Source organism: Pezoporus occidentalis, unplaced genomic scaffold, assembly GCF_034315485.1.
Source record: "Pezoporus occidentalis ecotype Australia unplaced genomic scaffold, CSIRO_AGI_Poc_V1 ctg221, whole genome shotgun sequence".
NCBI lineage: Eukaryota > Metazoa > Chordata > Aves > Psittaciformes > Psittacidae > Pezoporus > Pezoporus occidentalis.
Genome location: NW_026914084.1, coordinates 56,404 through 75,148, shown reverse-complemented (window position 1 = coordinate 75,148; position 18,745 = coordinate 56,404). Strand labels below are relative to the sequence as shown.

Genomic DNA, 18,745 nt, shown 5'->3' with positions numbered 1-18,745 from the left:
AAGCTGTAATAATATTTCACTGCCTGGGTCTCCAGACCGTTACTCCCATCAGTCATCACATAGTGAATGCTTTATGTTATGACTATTAGTTGGCATGATTAAGTAATCTATTTGTGTCTAATAGTACAGACTCCCACAGAAAATTGACAGTCTGTACATTTTGCTGTAAGCCTTTGAGTCTCAATCCCCTGAAAGTCAGGCATCTGGTTTGCTTGGGTTGCGCTTGCTTATGCTCGCAATGACTTGATTATCTTTTGTTCCAAGAATCCAGTGTCGTGCTATGGCAATATGGATTGACTTTTTAGTAGCCGCATGGATTGATTTTTTAGTAGCCACATGGCAAGTGACATGAAAGAGAACCAGTTTCCAAAACATCAGTTACTAGATGTTAGGAAACTGATTACCGCATCCATCCACATGTTTTATGATCTGTATCCAGCACAAGCAATTTTCCAACTGCAAAAGGCTGTAACAGAGAATTCCAAAGTTGGTAAAGTTTGTGACAATTGTATTTAAGTTTAGCTTTTGCCTACCATGTAGGTAGGGTAGGGTACCACATGTACCCCCAGCTTCCAAATGCACGCTTGTAATTCACTTTAGAACTTGCCTGTTTTGGCTGTGTGTGGATTTGGAAGTGGGGTACATAACTGTATGCTTCTGAGGAACCATTTCCAGTTTGGGTATTGCCACTATAAAGTAAATTAAATACATAAATGGGGACTCTTTGAGTATCTTTCATGCAGAAAAAAATTAAATTGTTTATTTTTCTCAATGTTTTAGGAATATTTGTTTATTAGTTGAGTTGTGTGCATGTTGTTCCGTAAACTGTTGTGGTACACAACAAATTGAGAAGTTAAGGAGGGATATTCTTGCCATATAAGGTGAATAAATGATATTTAGAGTCAGAACTGTAAAGGTCTTTACCTTGACCTGGTGCGTTTCTTTTCCTCTAGTTTGCAAGTCATGTGCTCTCCGAAGATTTTCCATCCAGCCTGCCCAGCAGAAGAAGATTCCAAACCGGTATCTGGGCCAGCCCAGCCCTTTCACACACCCTCACCTTCTCAAACCAGGTTAGGTTCAGGTCCTGTATGAACCAGTCATTGTTATTCTTTCTAGTCTCTATTTTTCTGAGGTTTCCAGGACAAAGTATTGATTTTCTGCATCATACAGGTATCTGTGGTTTCAGCTGTTTATGATTACCTTCATTAGTCATTAATTATATTTAGTAGCTCAGTAGCTCATTTCCTTGTCTGAGATGATACTGATTCCAGAAATAGGCTTTGACATGTTAGCTTTTACCTTTTTCTCGTGGAGTGCTTGGTGTCACTTAACTTGGGTAGTGCAAACTTTTCATGGCAGTGGCATTTTGTGAGTTTGTTGTCATGCAAATACATATGGTTTATATTAAGAGGAGGCCTTTGTGCAAGATGATGAACTGCCAGATTCCATCATATCCAGTGTTTTGTGAGTCACAAAACAAAGGTGTCATTCAGGAAAGGAGACTGGGGAGACACTGATAGATGGACAACGTTGGACGGAAGAACATGCCCCCTTCAGAATATTCAAGCAGTGAGGAAAAGAAGAAAAGGAGACTTGTGGCTACAAAGTTAGATAGTACGGGTGAAAGAGACCTGAGGTTGTGCATTTTTTTGAGATTAATGAAAATGAGCATGTAGGTATGAGATGACCGTGATTAAATAACAAAAAAGATAAAATTATATTCAAGAATACGTTCAGGAGACCATTCTGGTTCTGTGTTCTTTTTCCATAGATAGGTATACAGAGAGAACAGATTAATACATAATGGTATACTAGTATATTTAATTGTAGAATGATTCAGGTCAGAAGGAACTTCACAAAGTTAACCCTCTGCTCAAAGCCAGGCTAACTTCAATATTAGATAAGGTTGCTCAGGGCACCGATTAGCAGCTCTCAGAAAGTGAAGCCGATCCTTTAGAAGTACTCACAACTGAAACACTCCAAGTGAATTCGGGTTGTCCCCAGTAATTTTGCATTTAATAAAGGAGCTCTGCGTTCCTTAAAATAATGCATTTTTTATTGCAATTATTGTTTTAAAAAGCAAATGCCTTTAAGGCAAAGAGAATTTTCAGGCCTCACAGTCAGAAGACAAATGGGAATCCCATGTTCTGCCCTATTGCAGCTTCTAAACTTCACTGAACTGTTGTAGTTAGAAGGCTGACTGGAATACAGTGGAGCATGGGAAATTTGCAGTATAATACTGCAGAAATGTGAGGTCAGATTGTTTTGAAACAGTTTCTGTGTTCTCTGTAGTTTCCAGATCTACAGAGTAAACCAAATATGGTGGTTTTGATGTTTGATATGGTTTGTTTGTTGTTTTGGTTTTGTTGTTTTTTGGTTTGTGGGTTTGGGTTTGGGTTTTTTTAGATTTTTACACCAAATAGGTGTTAGGACTTTGAAAAGATGTAACGTTTAATGCATATTCAACATATATGATTTTCTTAAACACTTTCGTCAAGGAAAAGCCTTATGGATAGAATTTGCCCGTCCCACCCCACTCACGCAAGAACCCACTTTTTAACTTACTTTTTAACTTGAAATTTAACTTAGAGTACAAATTAAATTTCAATTTTTATTCTATAATTCTGCACAATTCATTAGAGGAAAATAAGATTATTAAATTAAAAGGTTAACAGTATGAAAATGCAATCTGTGTTAAAATTGGGTATTAGCTAAAGTACTGATTAAGGCTTCTGTGTTAATTTAGATCATAGTTAAGGAGTCTCACATTTAAAAAAATACATACCTCAGCAGCTGTTGATTATTCTTTCAACTTCAGTCTGGTTTTGGTGAGTATCTTGATTGCTGTACTTTGTATCTCTTGTGACTGAAGCAGTTCAAAACGTACTTCCATCTGAAAGATCATTTATGTAATTAGAGTCATCAGGAATACAGCATTTAACTTTGGAAAAATGCAGATTGGTTACTATTGAGCAAAGCTACCTCTGCCCTGGAGAGGATTCTTTCTCTGAATTGGAGTCTGACGCCAGCCTGCAGATCTTGGTTTGTTTCTGCCTGAAATCCTGTGACTGGTTAGAGTCTGCAACCTCTGTGTCTCTGCCTGATCTCCCAGTATCTGTAACACTTAGTCTGACCATTAAGGTTTAGAACTAGTTACTCTATGACTTGACTTAGCGTGTATTTGAATACACATTCTAGCTTTATCTGAGGAAATTCATGCTCAGCCTCAGGAGATAATCTTCTGTTCAATGTCCAGGTGCTATAAACCCCATCAGTTTTCAGCAGTCAAAGTTCAGTTTGCCTTGCCCCTTCCCCTTTTTTTACATGTCTCAGCAAACATTCCTCTGGTTTGAATGTTTGTCTGAGTCTACCAGGTTTTTTGATTTCTGCCTATGTGCAAAAGTACATAACAGAAAATCCGATTGGTTAAAACACATTTCTGTCTTTGCATGATGGAGGAGCAGTTGAGTGAGGATGTACTGTAGGGATGGAAGCTGAAGAGGTGCAAGGGAGAACAATGGAAAGGCTTTTGAGGGATTACAATGCAGCCATGCCTGTGAAAGGCATCAGGGAGTAGGTGAGAATTAGGCATGCAACTAGTAAAATAGCATAAGTGCATTGAATTTCTCAATCTGATTTGGTTTTTTATTCATAGGAGAAGTAACCCCAGGATTGTCACAGGTGGAATATGCTCTTCGTCGACACAAACTGATGGCGTTGATCCAGAAGGAAGCCAGTGGGTGGGATGGGTTGGACCACACAGTGATTCTGCTATCCAACCCCACCTACTACATGAGCAATGACATCCCCTACGTTTTCCACCAGGACACTAACTTCCTGTACCTCTGTGGGTTCCAGGAGCCTGACAGCATCCTGGTGCTGCAGAGCATTCCTGGCAAAGCACTGCCATCCCACAAATCCATACTTTTTGTTCCCCGGAGAGATCCAAGCCGAGAGCTGTGGGATGGGCCCAGATCAGGTACTGACGGGGCAATTGCTCTCACAGGAGTAGATGAAGCTTACACCATTGAGGAGTTCAGGCACTTGGTGGCCAAGCTAAAAGGTAACAGAAAGTGGAGGGGAAATGAGATGTGGTTTGCAAGTTCTGATGGTATGGGTTTGGAAGGTGGTCTGTGGTGATAATTGAAGACTATGATGAGCTTGCAGAGGTGCAGGGGATATGACAGTGTGACAAAGGCTGTTGGAAGTTCTTGTTAGCTTCTTGAGGGTCACCAATGGAAATAGAGTTTTGAAAATAATACTTCTTCCTCCCCTCTGAATTGCTTGTGGATCCATTTGAATGCCAGTTGCACATCTGTGAAATATGAGGAGCAGGTAAGTAACAGAGCATTGCAAACCATGTTACTGTTTTAGTCATGTCTTTTGCTGACAGAACTAGAACCAGATAAAGTGTAGGAAACTTGAAGCTATTTTATTCATAATAGACTTGGAAAATGATCCACAAAGGAAGGTTGTTAACCCACTTGCCTTTTTTGTCTAAATGTTGAGTTATGAACATTGCGGTCCTTTAGACAGGTTCTTCTGCATCTAAGCTCACCATGTAGCCTCAATATTTACAGTCCAAGATGAACTTAAATTTATTAGAAATTGAAGCTAAAGGCTTATGACAATACAAAAAGGGCAAGTGCTCGGGGTATTACACAAATAAGAGTGAATTCTGGAGTCTTAAATAGCATCTTGGATTCTAGTTCTTTTGTTTCAAAAAAGGATATATTGAAAAGTCACAGAAAGGACAATAAGGATGATCAAAACTATGGAGTGTGTGTGATACACGCTGAGCTTGCTCAGTTTGAAAAAGAGAAAATGGAAAGTAAGGTGTGTGAGAGAGATGTGTAAGGTTATGGAAAGTACTAAGAGGATGAGTAGGAATGATTAGTTACTGTTTTTCTTAATTTCCAAACAAAGGGAACACTGAATAAAATGATCGCATGGTGGGTTTTGACACCTTTTAAGTTGTAGATCATCCATGGAAGGTTTGGTATGTCAGAAGCAAAAATGGATTCTGAAGTGTTTGGTTCCACAGGTGAGAGGTTCATGAAAAGCAGTTTATCGCTGTTACAAAGATGCAGCCTTGAAATGAAGAAAGTGGGGAGGTTGTGCTAAGGGAAATACTCTTTCGTTAGCACCCAGTTTCTTAAAGACCTTTTTGAGCACCTGTTAATGGCTATCGTCAGCAAAGAAAGAGGGCAGTGGTGGACTTAGCTGGGACTCAGCATGGCTTTTGTACTCTATTCCCATTTAAAATGCTCCTGTGGGGAGAATGTGGGTGCTAACTCTGATGTTGTAAAACATTTCCATATAGGTTAATATGTTTGTCCTCAGTAAGTTCATCTTCTAAGCAGATTCCATGTAATGGGTAAAAGGTAAATTGCCTTACGGCTTTGGGGGAGAGGCTAAAAGAGAGCCTGATTCAGAACATGCACCAGTGTAGTGCAATGGCTACTTAGCTTATACAAGTGCAACTTTGATATGCAAAGTCTTCATGGATCTCTGCAAGATACATATATTCAGTGGTAATTGTAAAAAACAGTATTTGCATAGAGGTGGGGATTTGTCCGGTCTACATGCTATGAACCGGTAATCTTCAAGATTTCAAAGAGATCACTAGTATCTTGTGACAGTGAAAGTGTCTATATGGTCTGTAAATGCAGATTCAGAGGAAATTAATTTCTCAAACACGGCAACAGGTCTAGTTTAGGAGGAGTGGGTTTGTTCAGAATGGGGAAAACATTCTTCATTTATTTTTGTCTATTTCAGCTTTCATTTTGTGTTCCAGGTGAGTCAAACATTGTTTGGTACGACTTTGCAAAACCAGTGCATACAGAGCTGCACTCTGACTACCTGCAGCCCCTGGCTGAGATAAAAGCTCGGAACAAAAACCACATCCAGCACATCCGACACCTAGTGCAAAACCTTCGTCTCATCAAATCTCCTGCAGAGATTGAAAGGATGAAGATAGCTGGACGAGTGACAGCAGAAGTATGGGTTGTGTGCTCTCCAAATGAACCAGTGCATTCCTTTAAAGAAGAAGGGGGGAAGGCTGTTGATGGGGTGGCATGGGTTGGAAGGATAGCTTTGGTCTAATCTGTTACTGAACTGCTGTGTCTTAACCATTAGCTGGGCTCAGATCCCTCAACATGACAAGGAGAAACAGGAAACTGCTTGGACTACCAGCTTCTCTCAATTAGTGTTAACTCCTGTGAAGACAAGCCAGGAGCTATTAGACTTTCTTTAAAAGCAGTATCTATCCAGGAACAGGGGTAGTCTCTTCACTCTCTTCGCAGCTTTACCTCTCCTTCCCCATGCCGTTTTCTTTCCCATTTATCCTGTTGATTTTTAGGAATTGGGATTTTGTGAACACTTTGCCTATGTCTCCATATTACCCCTTCTCCCTCAAATATCTTTTGAACTCATTGCCCCCTTTGAAACAAATCTGACAGATACCTCAAATGCAATTATGTTTTTGTAAATATTATTGAAGTAGATAGCCAGATAGAAAAGAGAGGTACAGCTTGTCTTTTTCTGAAGGAAAAGCTGCATAAGGCACTCCTATTTAAATGGGGAAATCCATAGGTGAGGTAACTTGTTAAATGCCAACCCATGGGATCAGCTTCAATCATCTAATTCTTTCTCAAAAACTACAGTCAATCAGTCTCTAAATACAGTTTCACAGGGAACAGAGCTTGATTGATTCTAGTCTTGGCAGCATTCTGTATTTTCAGGTGCTTCTCGTTCCTATGTCTGGGCCAGCTGATTTTAGGCCTTCCTCAAAAGAGAGCACGTAAAAAAAAAAACAACTTTCTTTAAATTCAGGTAGCTGAAAGGCCTTTCTTTTTCATAGGCTTTCACAGAGACAATGTTTGCCAGCAAATCCCCAGTGGATGAAGCCTTTCTATATGCAAAGGTGAGTAGCATGTTTGTCCTTCACCCAAGTCATGTGGTTCCTTCGCCCAAGGACATGTGGAAATGTCAGTGTGAGGAATTCTTCAGTTGTACTTCTTGTACCCTTATTGAAGGAACGTAGTGGTTGTCTAAGTTTACCTGCTATTGATGTCTTTTTCTACTGTATTTAAATACAAAACCTTCTAAACCATGAGAGATAAAGTTATTTTATAATACAGTTCTATTGTGCAGAATTTAAGTAGTTATAGCACCTATTTCTAAAGCCTGCTTCTCTTGACTCTAGCCTCTTGCTATGTCAGATTACCACAGCTGTCCTGAAGCAATGTAGATGCACCTCTTACAAAATAAGGACTAATTGGCTGACACATTTAGTAAGGAATTCTGTAAGGAATTGCAGTAAGATGCCCGTTTTAGAAACATCAGCAGGATTTGACCCTGTGTTCCAACATAGGTGAGCCTGTGCTGACATGGCACTGAGCAGCAGCACTGACTTGTAAAGAAAATTATTTTAGTTGAAGTTTATTTTACAGATAATTTTTTCACTCCAGGTCAAGATTGTAAAACCTGCTTTACTACACTTAGGCATTCTGGAGTGTTCTGTTCCATCTGGTTTCAGTAATTACAGAAAAGACATGTTCTTAATATCTTGAGGACATAGGGGATCTTTATAGATGTAAGTTCATTCATTTCCATGCTTTCATCAGCTCCATCACTCCAGAAAGGTAAAGGTCTTGAGGCTTAGGTAGCGCATGCTTTCTCCAGTCTTCTTCAAAAACCGTCAAGGCTGCTTTCATTTAGTGAATTCACTTTCCTATTTCACTTTGTGATGTACAAATTAAGCAAACAGTCGTAGAACATAAATTATAATAGCAGTTAATCAACTGCATCAGCACTAACAGTTTCCTTCTCTCTGAATTGGAATTCCAGTTTGAGTTTGAGTGCCGGGCTCGTGGTGCTGACATCTTGGCGTACCCCCCTGTTGTTGCTGGTGGCAACAGATCAAACACTTTGCACTATGTGAAGAACAATCAGCTCATCAAGGTAAACCATATGCTGTTTAGTAACTTAAAATGCAGTCCACACCATCCCCATATATGTCATTTTTTTGAATGAACAGATCAAACCACTTAATTATATTTCTTCAAGTGTGCAGGGGAAAGGAATCCTTTCCTGGTTAGTTTTACTGTCAGTGACAGATTAACTTCACTCCATGTAGTCTCTGTCCTCTTTGCACTTGCTGCAGTATTTCCTAACAGTGGAAGGACTTGTGAACAAGCTTGCACATCACTTCATTTAGCAAGCATGTCTGCTCCCACACTGGTCACAAAAGAAGAAAAAGGGACTCCTGCAGCAGGCAGAGTGAAGGCACTGTTGGGGGTCGTCTACTGTCACTTGCATTGCTTGGCCATGCTTTGCAACAGAAGGTGCAATAGTGCATTCTGGTGAAGCTGAAAAGCATTTTGGACTCCAGGTAGGCCAGGAAAGGAGAAAAAGGAGGGAAAAGATCAACATTAAATGTTGAGAGGTGGATTAGATGGCTGTAGGGAAATTAATTTGTTTTGTCTTATTTTGAAGATTCACATTATTGAACTGAACCCTCTCCAGCTTTCCTGACAATACACCTTTAGATTCAAATAAGGATTTTCAGGAGCAGCATTCTCCCACTGCTCTACTCATGATGCACTTTTCAGAGGAGTGTGTTTTTCCTCTGTCTTAAAGCAGGATGAAACGTTCCCACTAGCATTATCTTTTCTTGAAGCTGGCGTGTGAGCAAACCTTGAAATGATCTGCAGAGCCAAACAAAAAGATATGACAAACACAAAAGATATGACAGGCTGCTTTGGGCAGAAATAAGCCTCCTCTGTTGTACTGACTTCCAAGGTCAGGCATGCACATGTAACTCCAGTTACTTCAGTTAAATGCCCGTGACTTTTTTTCTTTCCAAAATTGTTAAGTAGGAGGTTAAACCCATAAACTTGACTCTTTCTTTTCCTTTGTGTGCTGCTTCTTACAGATCTTGTTGACAAATAAGCTAAGAAAGTGTCTAATTTGGAAGGTATCTGAAGGCTGCTTATGGCCTCATGTAGACTTCATTCAATCCACCACTTAGTGAACTCAGCTTTAAAGAAAGAGGACAAAATGCACAACATAAGGCACTTTACTGGCTAATCAAACCACAGGCTGAATTCCCTGTTACTTAGCTTGTTTAATTGCTGTAAGAGGGCAGCAATTTTTTATATTTTACTTAAAAAAATGAGTTTCTCTGGAAAAAAGCCCAACAATTTAAATGGATACTTAAAGGCCTGTCCATTCAGTGGGATAGTGAGATCTACTCACTGTTAATCTACGGTGTGTTTGTGGCACTTAACTGTACACAATGATAGTAGCTGGCACTGGCCATTGTGCTAGCAGTGAAGTTCTGCTTCTTGTTTTTCCGCTTAATGTACTAGAACTATTACTTGTCATTTCACACTATGGCTGCTGGCACAGTCATGGATCTGTGGAGTCAATCTCTATAAAAGGCCTTCGATTCCATGCAGTGCAAATCCATAGAGAATTTAGTCTGAATTTTTTACAGATCTTACTGCTCTAATTCTTGTTAGCCTCTTTAAAGGAGGGAAAGCAAGACCGTGGGTTTGTTCCTGGCCCTTGGGCTTTTTTGCATGGCTTTTGGAAGATGTGCAGTCAGTGATTTAATTGACAAGGAACAGTTTTGCTGATGTGAATTGGAGGTTCTCTTCGAAAAGCTTTTTCTTCATCAGCGGATGGATTCAGAAGTGTATCTTAGAGCAGTCAAGGAAGTCCCAGAAGAGAACAGGGAAGATGATACAAACTATTCAATAGGGCATTTATACTAGTAATGCACTGTCAAAGAAGTGGTTTTGCTGAGTCCTCCTACCTTGTGACAAGGCTAAATCTTTAGCTGCTAATGATCTTGTGGGTAGCTCAGAAATCTGTGCTTTTGTTGCAAACCCCTTTTGTCTCCATCACTAGCAGAGAACTTCTAGTGAAAGGGGTCACTGGTGTCATTTGCTAGAATAAGCGACCCAGATGTGAATGGAATCGATGTTTCAGAGCGCAGCTTAGTTCAAGGAAAATGTCTCTTTTTACTCCAAAATGTTTCCAAATCAGTGTGTTAAGATTTCAGGCTGTAGAAAAGCGTAACAGTCAGAAACTACCTTGCAGTGAAACAATTCAACTGGAATAGCCTATTTATAAACAGTAGTATCTGGGACGCTGTTCTGCAAAAGAAGTTCACATCTCTGCAGCTGCTTTGCAAAAATAAATACATAATCTCCTTTTCTGCTCTCAGACAGAAAAATCAATTCAGTTAATAGCCAGACTGACACACAGGGCATTTTTTCCTGTTACTTTCCAGGATGGTGAACTGGTCTTGTTGGATGGTGGGTGTGAGTCTGCCTGCTATGTAAGTGACATCACACGTACCTGGCCTGTCAATGGAAGGTAAGCTGTGATACGGCTGTTTGGAAGGTCTTTGGGAGCTCTTAAATAATTGATGGATTGAGTGTATGTGTGTTTAATCTCCGTGTGAGTAGCTTTAACGTGTCCCATTCTGTGGTTCTTCAGAGTAATCAAATTATATAAAGTAATCTTTCAGCATGAGAAGCTGTATTCCCCACCGCCTCATTAATTGCTACATGAATATGTGTAATTACTGCTATTTCCAGCTATTCCAGCATACATAAGGTGCAGAGAGGGCTTTTGTGCATTCAGCTGTGGCTGACTTTGGTTGTATGTCAGAAAGACGAGTTCAGCTGACCTGTACATGGTTCTGTCAGTTGTGAATTTGGTGGTGTGATGTGCTGTGGTTGTGTATGTGTGTATGTTTTGGCTCAAGTGCATTCTTTTCTCTGCACTAGCTTTGCCTTGCTTTGCTTTGGGGTTAGTCTTTCAGATGAGAAACCCTGCCTCTACCCAGTGTATTGAAGGGCATGTTGCAGTGATGCCTTGTCTGGCATTTCATGTAAGGAGCCAGTTTCTTTCCTTTTTGGCTTTTCCTGCTCCAGCATTGAACTAAATCCATCCCTAGAACAGGTTCTAGAGGTTTAATTGTGAGAAATGTCCTTTTTTCCTTTTCTCACTGGTTTTCAGGTTTACCAGACCCCAAGCAGAACTGTACCAGGCTGTCCTGGATATCCAGAAATCCTGTGTGAGCCTCTGCTCCCCAGGCGTGAGTCTAGAGAATATCTACAGTCTCATGTTGAGTCTTATTGGACAGAAACTGAAAGATTTGGGGGTCCTAAAGAGCAGCATCACTGAGAGCCACTTCTTCAAGGTACTTGAAGTTTTTATACTCCAGCTTCCCCCTACTAGACCTTCCTGTTTTCTCCTTGGGTTATGTTAGTTTTTTTAGTTTGCCTTAATAATGTGCTTTTGAGGCGCATCTTCAAATCGTAGCTATACATTGTGCTTTAGTTCATGTTTGGGGCTGATCTCAACATAGGACTGGATTTCTCTCTTACACAGCTAAACTTGAGGATGCATTTCAACCATCCTGTGTGCAATTTGGTCTGAAGTAACCCCCCAGTCTTATATATACACAGTGTGAATATTTGTTCCTCAGCACTTGCCATTTCACTCTGGATATCCATTCCCATTGGTCTGTACTGCTTGTTAGTGTAGATGCATCTTCAAAGTACAGACCATTTGAAGGGATCTATAGAGATATAACAATAACACAAAATTCTGAGTTCAGGGCTGTCAGCAGGCAGTTAGTCACAGTTTTGTGGTCTGTATAACATAGCATAAATCTGCAGTGTCACCAAAAGGTGCAGCCCATTCTTCTCAGTCTTTCCATGGGCTGCCTCTTCTGCACCATTTTTTGTCAATATTGGGCTTTTCAGAGCTACCTGGTGTACAAGATTGGGAAACTGCTCTGCCTTAGAGCTGGACCTGCAGCTAAAATAGGATTGGTTTGCAGTTAGAGAAGTTTATTTCTGTTCCCGCTCACTGCAAACCTGCATGATTGCTGATACCAGTACAAGAAAGGTGGCAGAACCAGGTGACAGAACTACCCCTTTGGCAGTAGGACAGATTTCTGCCAGATTTAATTGCCCTACAGTGTCAATGCAATAACAGTACAAGTTCTTGCCTGTGAACAGAGGCTATCATGCCATTTTTTTCTCAGCAGGTGACAGCACAGCAAGATGAGACCAGTGTCTGCAGCTCAGCTCCCAGTGAATGTGAGGAGCAGGGGCAGAGTGGGAATTCTGATTCCTGCTGCCAAGGAGCTCCTCTGTGGAGGGAGGGGGGTTTGAGTGGCAGGGGGTGGTGAGGGTGTTATCTGTGTTCTATAGAGGTGAATTAAAATCCTGCTGCAGCTGTGGAGTGAAATCAGCACAGCATCTGCTCTGTTGTGCATAGAAGATCTCTTTGCCACATCACATAGCAGCTGTGTCAGCTACTGCCAGTTGTCAGGGTCTGCTGATGGGAGCAATGAAGGGCTAGGATCTTTAAGGGATAGAAAGGGTTGGGGCAGAAAACTAAAGTCTTTCCTCATGCTGAGGTGGTGATAGGCTTAGGCTGCTCTTTTCAGTGAGGAGGAGAGGCAGAGTACAATATGCTCATAATAGACACCTGGTACTGATAGGTTTTGAGGGCCATCCAGGTCCAGGAAATGGAAAGCAGGCCTTTGTAACTAGTCATGGCAGTATGATTGCTAGTCGAGCACATAACTATTCTGTCTCTTCTCCCCATCTTTTGTATTGGAACAACAGGTTGGGATGTGTTTAACTGCTTCTGTGACACTTGTTTTGTCTTCTGCCAGGCGGTTCGAAAGTACTGCCCACATCATGTGGGCCATTACTTGGGCATGGATGTTCATGATACCCCAGATATATCCCGATCGCTCCCGCTCCAGCCAGGCATGGTGATAACCATTGAACCAGGTAAAAAGATAGTCTAGTGGTGGACAAAAACATGCAACACTGAGGGTAACAGTACTGCTTTCAGTAGTTAGTTGGTCCCTCTGACCAAAGCATTCAGGTCCTTTCTGGTGAAACTGAAAATAATTACAGTATTGGAAAACCTGAAGTTATTCCCCTCCCAAAGTCAATATAGTATTAGAAAAAGCCGTTTCCCTCCCAGACACAGCCAAGGTGACAAACTGTGTCTGTGCAGCAAGAAGAGAGTAATGTAGACCTCAGACTGTTAGTGTTTGACCCACAGCAGCACAGGTCAATCACAGTGCATAGAAGCAGGGTCAATTCACTTGTGCTGTGGTTTGTGTTACTGTGGCTGAACTACTACCAGTCACTGGTAGTGGAAGTCTCAAGCATTGCAGTCTGCAATTACAGGCATTCACAACTTAGGTTTGCAAATTAGGCATTTCACATTGAATCTTTCTTTCTGCTTGTCACTGGATTTGGAGCTGTCAGCTGGAATCTGATATTTAATGCCTAGCTCTTCTCTCTTTCTCTCTATTCAGAACATTGTTAAAATCATCACTGTGAATATAGCATTGAAAGGAAGAACTGCAGAAAGGCCAGCTGTAATTGTGGAAGTTTCTATTAACATGCCTGTCGGTACTGAGGAACACTTTCCTTTCTTTGCCCACCGACTGCCATGAGTGAAGGGAGAGAGTAGCTTCCCTTATTAAAAATTTTCGGGAATCAGACTCACTTTATGTTGCTGAAAATCCAACCCTGCTCTCATGGTGGTGCAGTAAGGGAAAGGTGTTATTCTGAAGTGTGTTGTGTGTTTTAATTCCCTTTCTTCTTTCAGGCATTTATATCCCTGAGGATGACTTGAGCACCCCGGAGAGGTTTCGTGGCATTGGTGTGCGCATTGAGGATGATGTTCTGATAACAGAGGGTGCACCTCTCATCTTGTCTGCTGACTGTCCCAAGGAGATCTACGACATCGAGCAGATCTGTGGCCGCAAGTCATGATGCCCCTTCTCTGCCTGTTTCATCTTCTTTGGGAGAAGCAAGGCTCCAAGGATGCACATCCCTGTAGTTGTCAAGTGCTGAAAGGTGTGGACAGTTGATGGCTGTTTCTAAGACAGGCTGGGTGAAAAAGCAAAGCAACCTTTTCTGTGTGCATTTTCCTTCTGATTTGATTAGTGCTGATGCTGAGCTGTTGTAGGACATGGGGATGGGTTCATCCCTCTTCTGTGCAGATCCAGTTGTTCTGGTGCCCTTGGAGGGGTGAATTTTATCAGTGCCACCAGCAGGGCTTCTGCCCCGGTCCCTCTCCAGGTGCATAGGTGTAGCTGCTGAGACAGGCCTGCACCCCGTTTTTTCTCCTTCAGCAGTAGTTTCACAATAGATTTTAAAAATGAAGCTTTGATAAATGCTGTTTTAGGGGGATAAAGTGTGTCAGACAGCTTTGATTTTTATAGAGCCCTGGAAGGAGGGGTTTTGGTAGTCAGGAAGATGGGTTTGGTTGGGAGGTAGTTTTATCTGAAGCCTGTGGAGAACACCTACAGTATTTTAAGTGTAAGGATGTGTTTGGGCCTTGTGCAGGCATATGAAAAATAGGCCAGCAGCAGGGAAAAACGTCTTTTCTGGTCTTTGAGCTTATTGGAGTGTTTGGTAATTTCAGAAAGGACAGACAGGACTCAGAAGGTTGGACATACCAGTTTTTGCTGTCTTCCACATTCTCTTCTTTTTGTTCTACATGTGTGTCCTGTTCTGAGCCCGCCTCTACCCTGGGAGCAGGGCAGTGTTGTCTGTGCTGTGCTTTATTGGTGAGCTGCTGGTTGTCACCTAGATGTGAGGTTTCCAATTCTGGGACACTCACAATATATTTCTGGTTTATGCTGTAAGTACCAGCAACTTCAGCAGTGTATGTTTTGAAGACTCTGCCCTATGGCAAGTCTCGAGTCTTTCTATGGCTTTTATATGGAATTTAAAGTAATTCTCTTTTTCAAAACTCTGAGGGCATGATCACAGCTGCCTTTTGGGTTTTGCCAAGTGCAGTCAGTAACTAATGCTCTGTGATAATATTTTTGAGGCAGCTGCAAATGTGATAAGTGGCTATGACAGATGACAAGAAAAGGGTAAGAGTTATCTTTCCTTAACATCAGTCTAAAGCACAGACCAAAGTTTACAGTAGTAAATTCACCTACTAGAGGCAAACATGGCATCTGTTTATTTATTGAAAATATTTTGACAATCAGCTATCTAATGTGTCTGAAAAATGCCTCTCATCAGTGCATGTCCTGTAATTTATGCTTGCTGTTGCATCACATTATACTTCCTTTCTGATGATAGCTTTCAGTATTTTTCATCTGTTATTCTCAATTTTCCTTCTTTTTCTTTTCTCTTCCTGTATTGTCTTGTCTTTGACCCACTGTAATGTGACTGCGTCCTAATCCATTTTGCTTTCTAATCAACATCACTGCCTCTTCCCCAGTTTACCCTAATTCCCCAGAGTAAATGTAGTCAGAAGCATGTGGGGAAGGTAGTCAGGGTTCCTGAGGTCGACCTCTGTCTCTGCTGCTATGTAACCTTGAGCAAAATCTGGGGGGTTTCTCTTTTTTTTTATTCTTCTCAGTGTTTCATTTCACTTAGTGAAGGCCAAATGGACAGTGTCTTTTGTCTGTCATTGCTTTTAGTGGAAGCTGGGTGCATGCACTGGGGTTTGAATTGGGCACTTGAAGGGCAGCCAAGACATGCTATAATTTTGTTTTTCAAACATGATGAAAAGTAACTGCTTTTACAGAGTATAGTATATCAAGTTTCACCTGGTTAAGGGAATCCGCTAATGGAATCTGTTTGGTGCTCATGCATTACGGTGGTACATACAGTATAAATTGTTAGCAGGAAGGCATGTTAAGTGTGGGTACAGAACTGATGAATACTTTTGATGTGGTTCTGGTCTGTAACACGTTTGTGGTTTCAATTACACCTGTTGGAGCCATGTGAACTGAGACAAAAATTGGCTTTTGGAATTATGTGAGAGGCTTAAAATAACATTAACTGAGAGCTACATGTGTGTGCTGGTCTGCACATCTGCCCGTGAACTAGCCAAGTTAATAATTGTACCTACTATAAATAACACTTTGAAATGCATATTTGAAACTTATTTTTAAAAGAAAACAATTTGTAGAAAGTAGTTTGTTAAGCCATCAAGATACATGGCTACTGAATAGATAGAAACACCTCCAGAAAGAGTATTATTTTCCAGGGAGATTTATAAATTATCTGTAACCTGTCTTGAATTTGAAATAACATTGTCAAATGGAGGCACGCAGTAGTTCCTACTCCTCTCAGAAATATCTTGCAACTTGCAGACACCATTAGATCTTAGGAATGTTATGGATGAAAGTTTCTGCCAGTAAAGAAGTGTTTGTGACTGCTGAGTGGGGAGTAATGGATTTGCTAGGGCTGTTGTGCCCTACTGTGCCACATATATCTGATTTGCTGTGCATTGCTCCACATTCTGTAGTTCTGGCACAGCACTCAGCCATTTCTGCAGCATAAGCTGCTGCTAATGTTTTGAATCTGTTGTTCCATTGTCGTGGTAAAGAAGAGTGCATTTTGCAGAGTGTATTAAATTTGAGTCTTATCAACCTGCATTTTTTGAAGGCTTTTTCTCAGTCATTGCAGAGGTGGATAACCAGAGTATCATCTGGAACCTACACATATGCTGCAGTGTCCCTTGAATACAACCAAATCCATGCACATTTTACATGACCTTCATCAAGAAACTGTAAAGAATCCCTTCTCCACCCGTGTGTACCTCCTCACTAGCCAATCCCATACTGCCAGTTTTAGTCTCTCTGCCGTAGAAGAGATTCCTCGCTCTAACCACTTGGGTGCAGGAGCAGCTCTTGGTGGCAGTACAAGTCACCAGCTGCTTCATGAGGGCGTTGGTGCGATCACTGGAAGCGAAAGGGGAGCTGAGGTATATGCAAGTTCACTTGGGGAGAGATTTTATTGCAACTGGTCTTAAGGGTATCAGAATTAAGAGAAAATGAAAGCCAGTCACCCCTATGGAAAAGCTGCTTTGCTTTCAGAGGAAGCCCGGGAGGCTTTTGGCATTGCCATTTCAACTTCTACCAGGGGACTGCTTTGCCTTGCAGAGAACTAGTTAGTAGTAAAATCCTGTTGTTAACATATGGTCTGAGCAGAGGTGCTAATTCGCAGGTATGCTTCTGTCGTCCAAGTGGAAAGAAATTTGTCGTTTTATGCAATTTGGCATTCTGTTATCTGTGAAGAATACAATATGTCTTTCCTATAATTGAATTCTGCAAAGGAGCCTGGTGGTGTAGGAAGAGGCAAATTGAGGGAGCATGTAAAAGAAAATGAAGGTGGAGGTTTGGGGGAATATACAATGCAATGGGGAAGATTCAGGGAAAGAGTGTGATCTGGAGCTGTGGGGATGTGTACAGGTGGATGCAAGAGCAAGCAGAGAACAGCAGGGTGTAAAATGGCTGTGCAGTGTGTTGTCAGTATGGTGCAAAAGCTTCAGGAAACTGGTTAACCAGCAGGTCCTGATCGATTTGTCCTGCTCAGGAGGGGGAAACAAAGGAGTCAGATTGTATTGATGAAGTTGGTCTTAACAGTTAGTTTAATTATTTCTTTTAAAAATCAATAGAATTATCATATGAGAAAGTTTCTTGAAGTTTCATGTTATTGATCATGTGTCATATTTTAAATAATGTGAAGGAGAAAAGGTACATTTCTAGACAGAATCTTCATTATGATGGAGAGAGCAAGGCTGAGGTTACCTGCTCTTATGCTTCCCAAATTACTGCTGTGGAAATTTAGTAATTACTCCCAGGAGAATTACCATAAAGCAGAAAGAGTTAGGGTTAAATTTAGACAAAAATCTATACAAGATAAGTGACAAAAATGCTTTAATAATGATGAGATGCTTTAATACTTTGTGTAATTGGATAACAAAACTCTACACTGCAATAAATTGACATTTTTTATTTCTTTTGAGCTGAGTTGTCCCAAATCCCATCTAGGCATCTCTTCATTAGCATGCAGATCTAAACTGCATTGAAGTTTATAATTTTCTGGGATCATTACAGCATCTCTCTTAAATGTGCTCACTACATGCATGTTCAGCCTCCAGTTGATTAAAAATCATCATTTGGACTCTGTCACAGTGCTGGCTCTAGGAGTGGATCTGACTTAGAATATTCACTGTATTTCAGAAGTGTAACATTAAGTTATATTTTAAAGCAGAATTATAATTGAGATGGACAGCGAAGCATGTGATCTCCGTGGTGCTCAATTTCTCCCTTAAGCTACTTTCTCCTTCTCAGAGTTTGTCTTGCTGTCTTAACTGGCTGCCAGCCCCAACTCTTCCTCACTAGCAGCAAGTGGAGCAATGAACCCTTCTCTTCCTGGGACAAGCTATGGTGCCTCAGCCCAGCTGGTTGTTTCTCTGAAACACTACCTGATATTTGGTTAACCAAAACCAGACTCTTCAGAAGATGGGCAGAAAGGAGCAAGGAAGAATTTCCAGGTCCTCCATGTGTGTTACCTTCTCTTGCTGACTCATACCACATACGCCTTTTTAACTACCATGACAGAATTATCCATTAACAATGGCAAAGAAAATGAAAATGTTTCCTGTCTGTGTAAGTCTGATATTGAGATTTTTGAGCAAATGAGAAGTTAACAAGAAAGCTGGTTGTAGGCCCAGGAGTGAGAATGGCTCCTGTAGGCTTCAGTCTGTTCCTCCTCCTTGGATGCCGGGGAAACAAGAAGCACTGCAAGGAGCCATGTGCAGTCTCAGTTTGGGCGCTTCTTGCAAATGCTGGTTTCCAGCATGGTGTCATTGGCCAAAACTGACAGTGGTTGAAGCTCTGTTGGTTTTCTCCTCTCAAGACCATGAG

The 18,745-nt window shown here is 41.2% G+C and overlaps 1 protein-coding gene across 2 annotated transcripts; it reads left to right on the top strand.

Annotated features, from left to right (window-relative positions):
• Positions 1–564: 564 nt before the first annotated feature.
• Positions 565–17,840, top strand: XPNPEP3 (X-prolyl aminopeptidase 3). Of its 2 annotated transcripts, XM_062620452.1 has the most exons (10): positions 1,003–1,070; positions 2,747–2,828; positions 3,656–4,063; positions 5,798–6,000; positions 6,863–6,925; positions 7,852–7,965; positions 10,304–10,389; positions 11,038–11,221; positions 12,713–12,833; positions 13,669–17,840. In XM_062620452.1, the coding sequence occupies exons 3-10, from the start codon at positions 3,712–3,714 to the stop codon at positions 13,833–13,835; spliced, it is 1,290 nt and encodes a 429-aa protein (XP_062476436.1). In that variant the 5' UTR covers positions 1,003–1,070; positions 2,747–2,828; positions 3,656–3,711; the 3' UTR covers positions 13,836–17,840. The 2 variants fall into 2 exon arrangements, with proteins under 2 accessions (XP_062476435.1, XP_062476436.1); XM_062620451.1 differs by lacking the exon at positions 2,747–2,828 and having other exon boundaries at positions 565–1,070.
• The last annotated feature ends 905 nt before the right edge of the window (positions 17,841–18,745 follow it).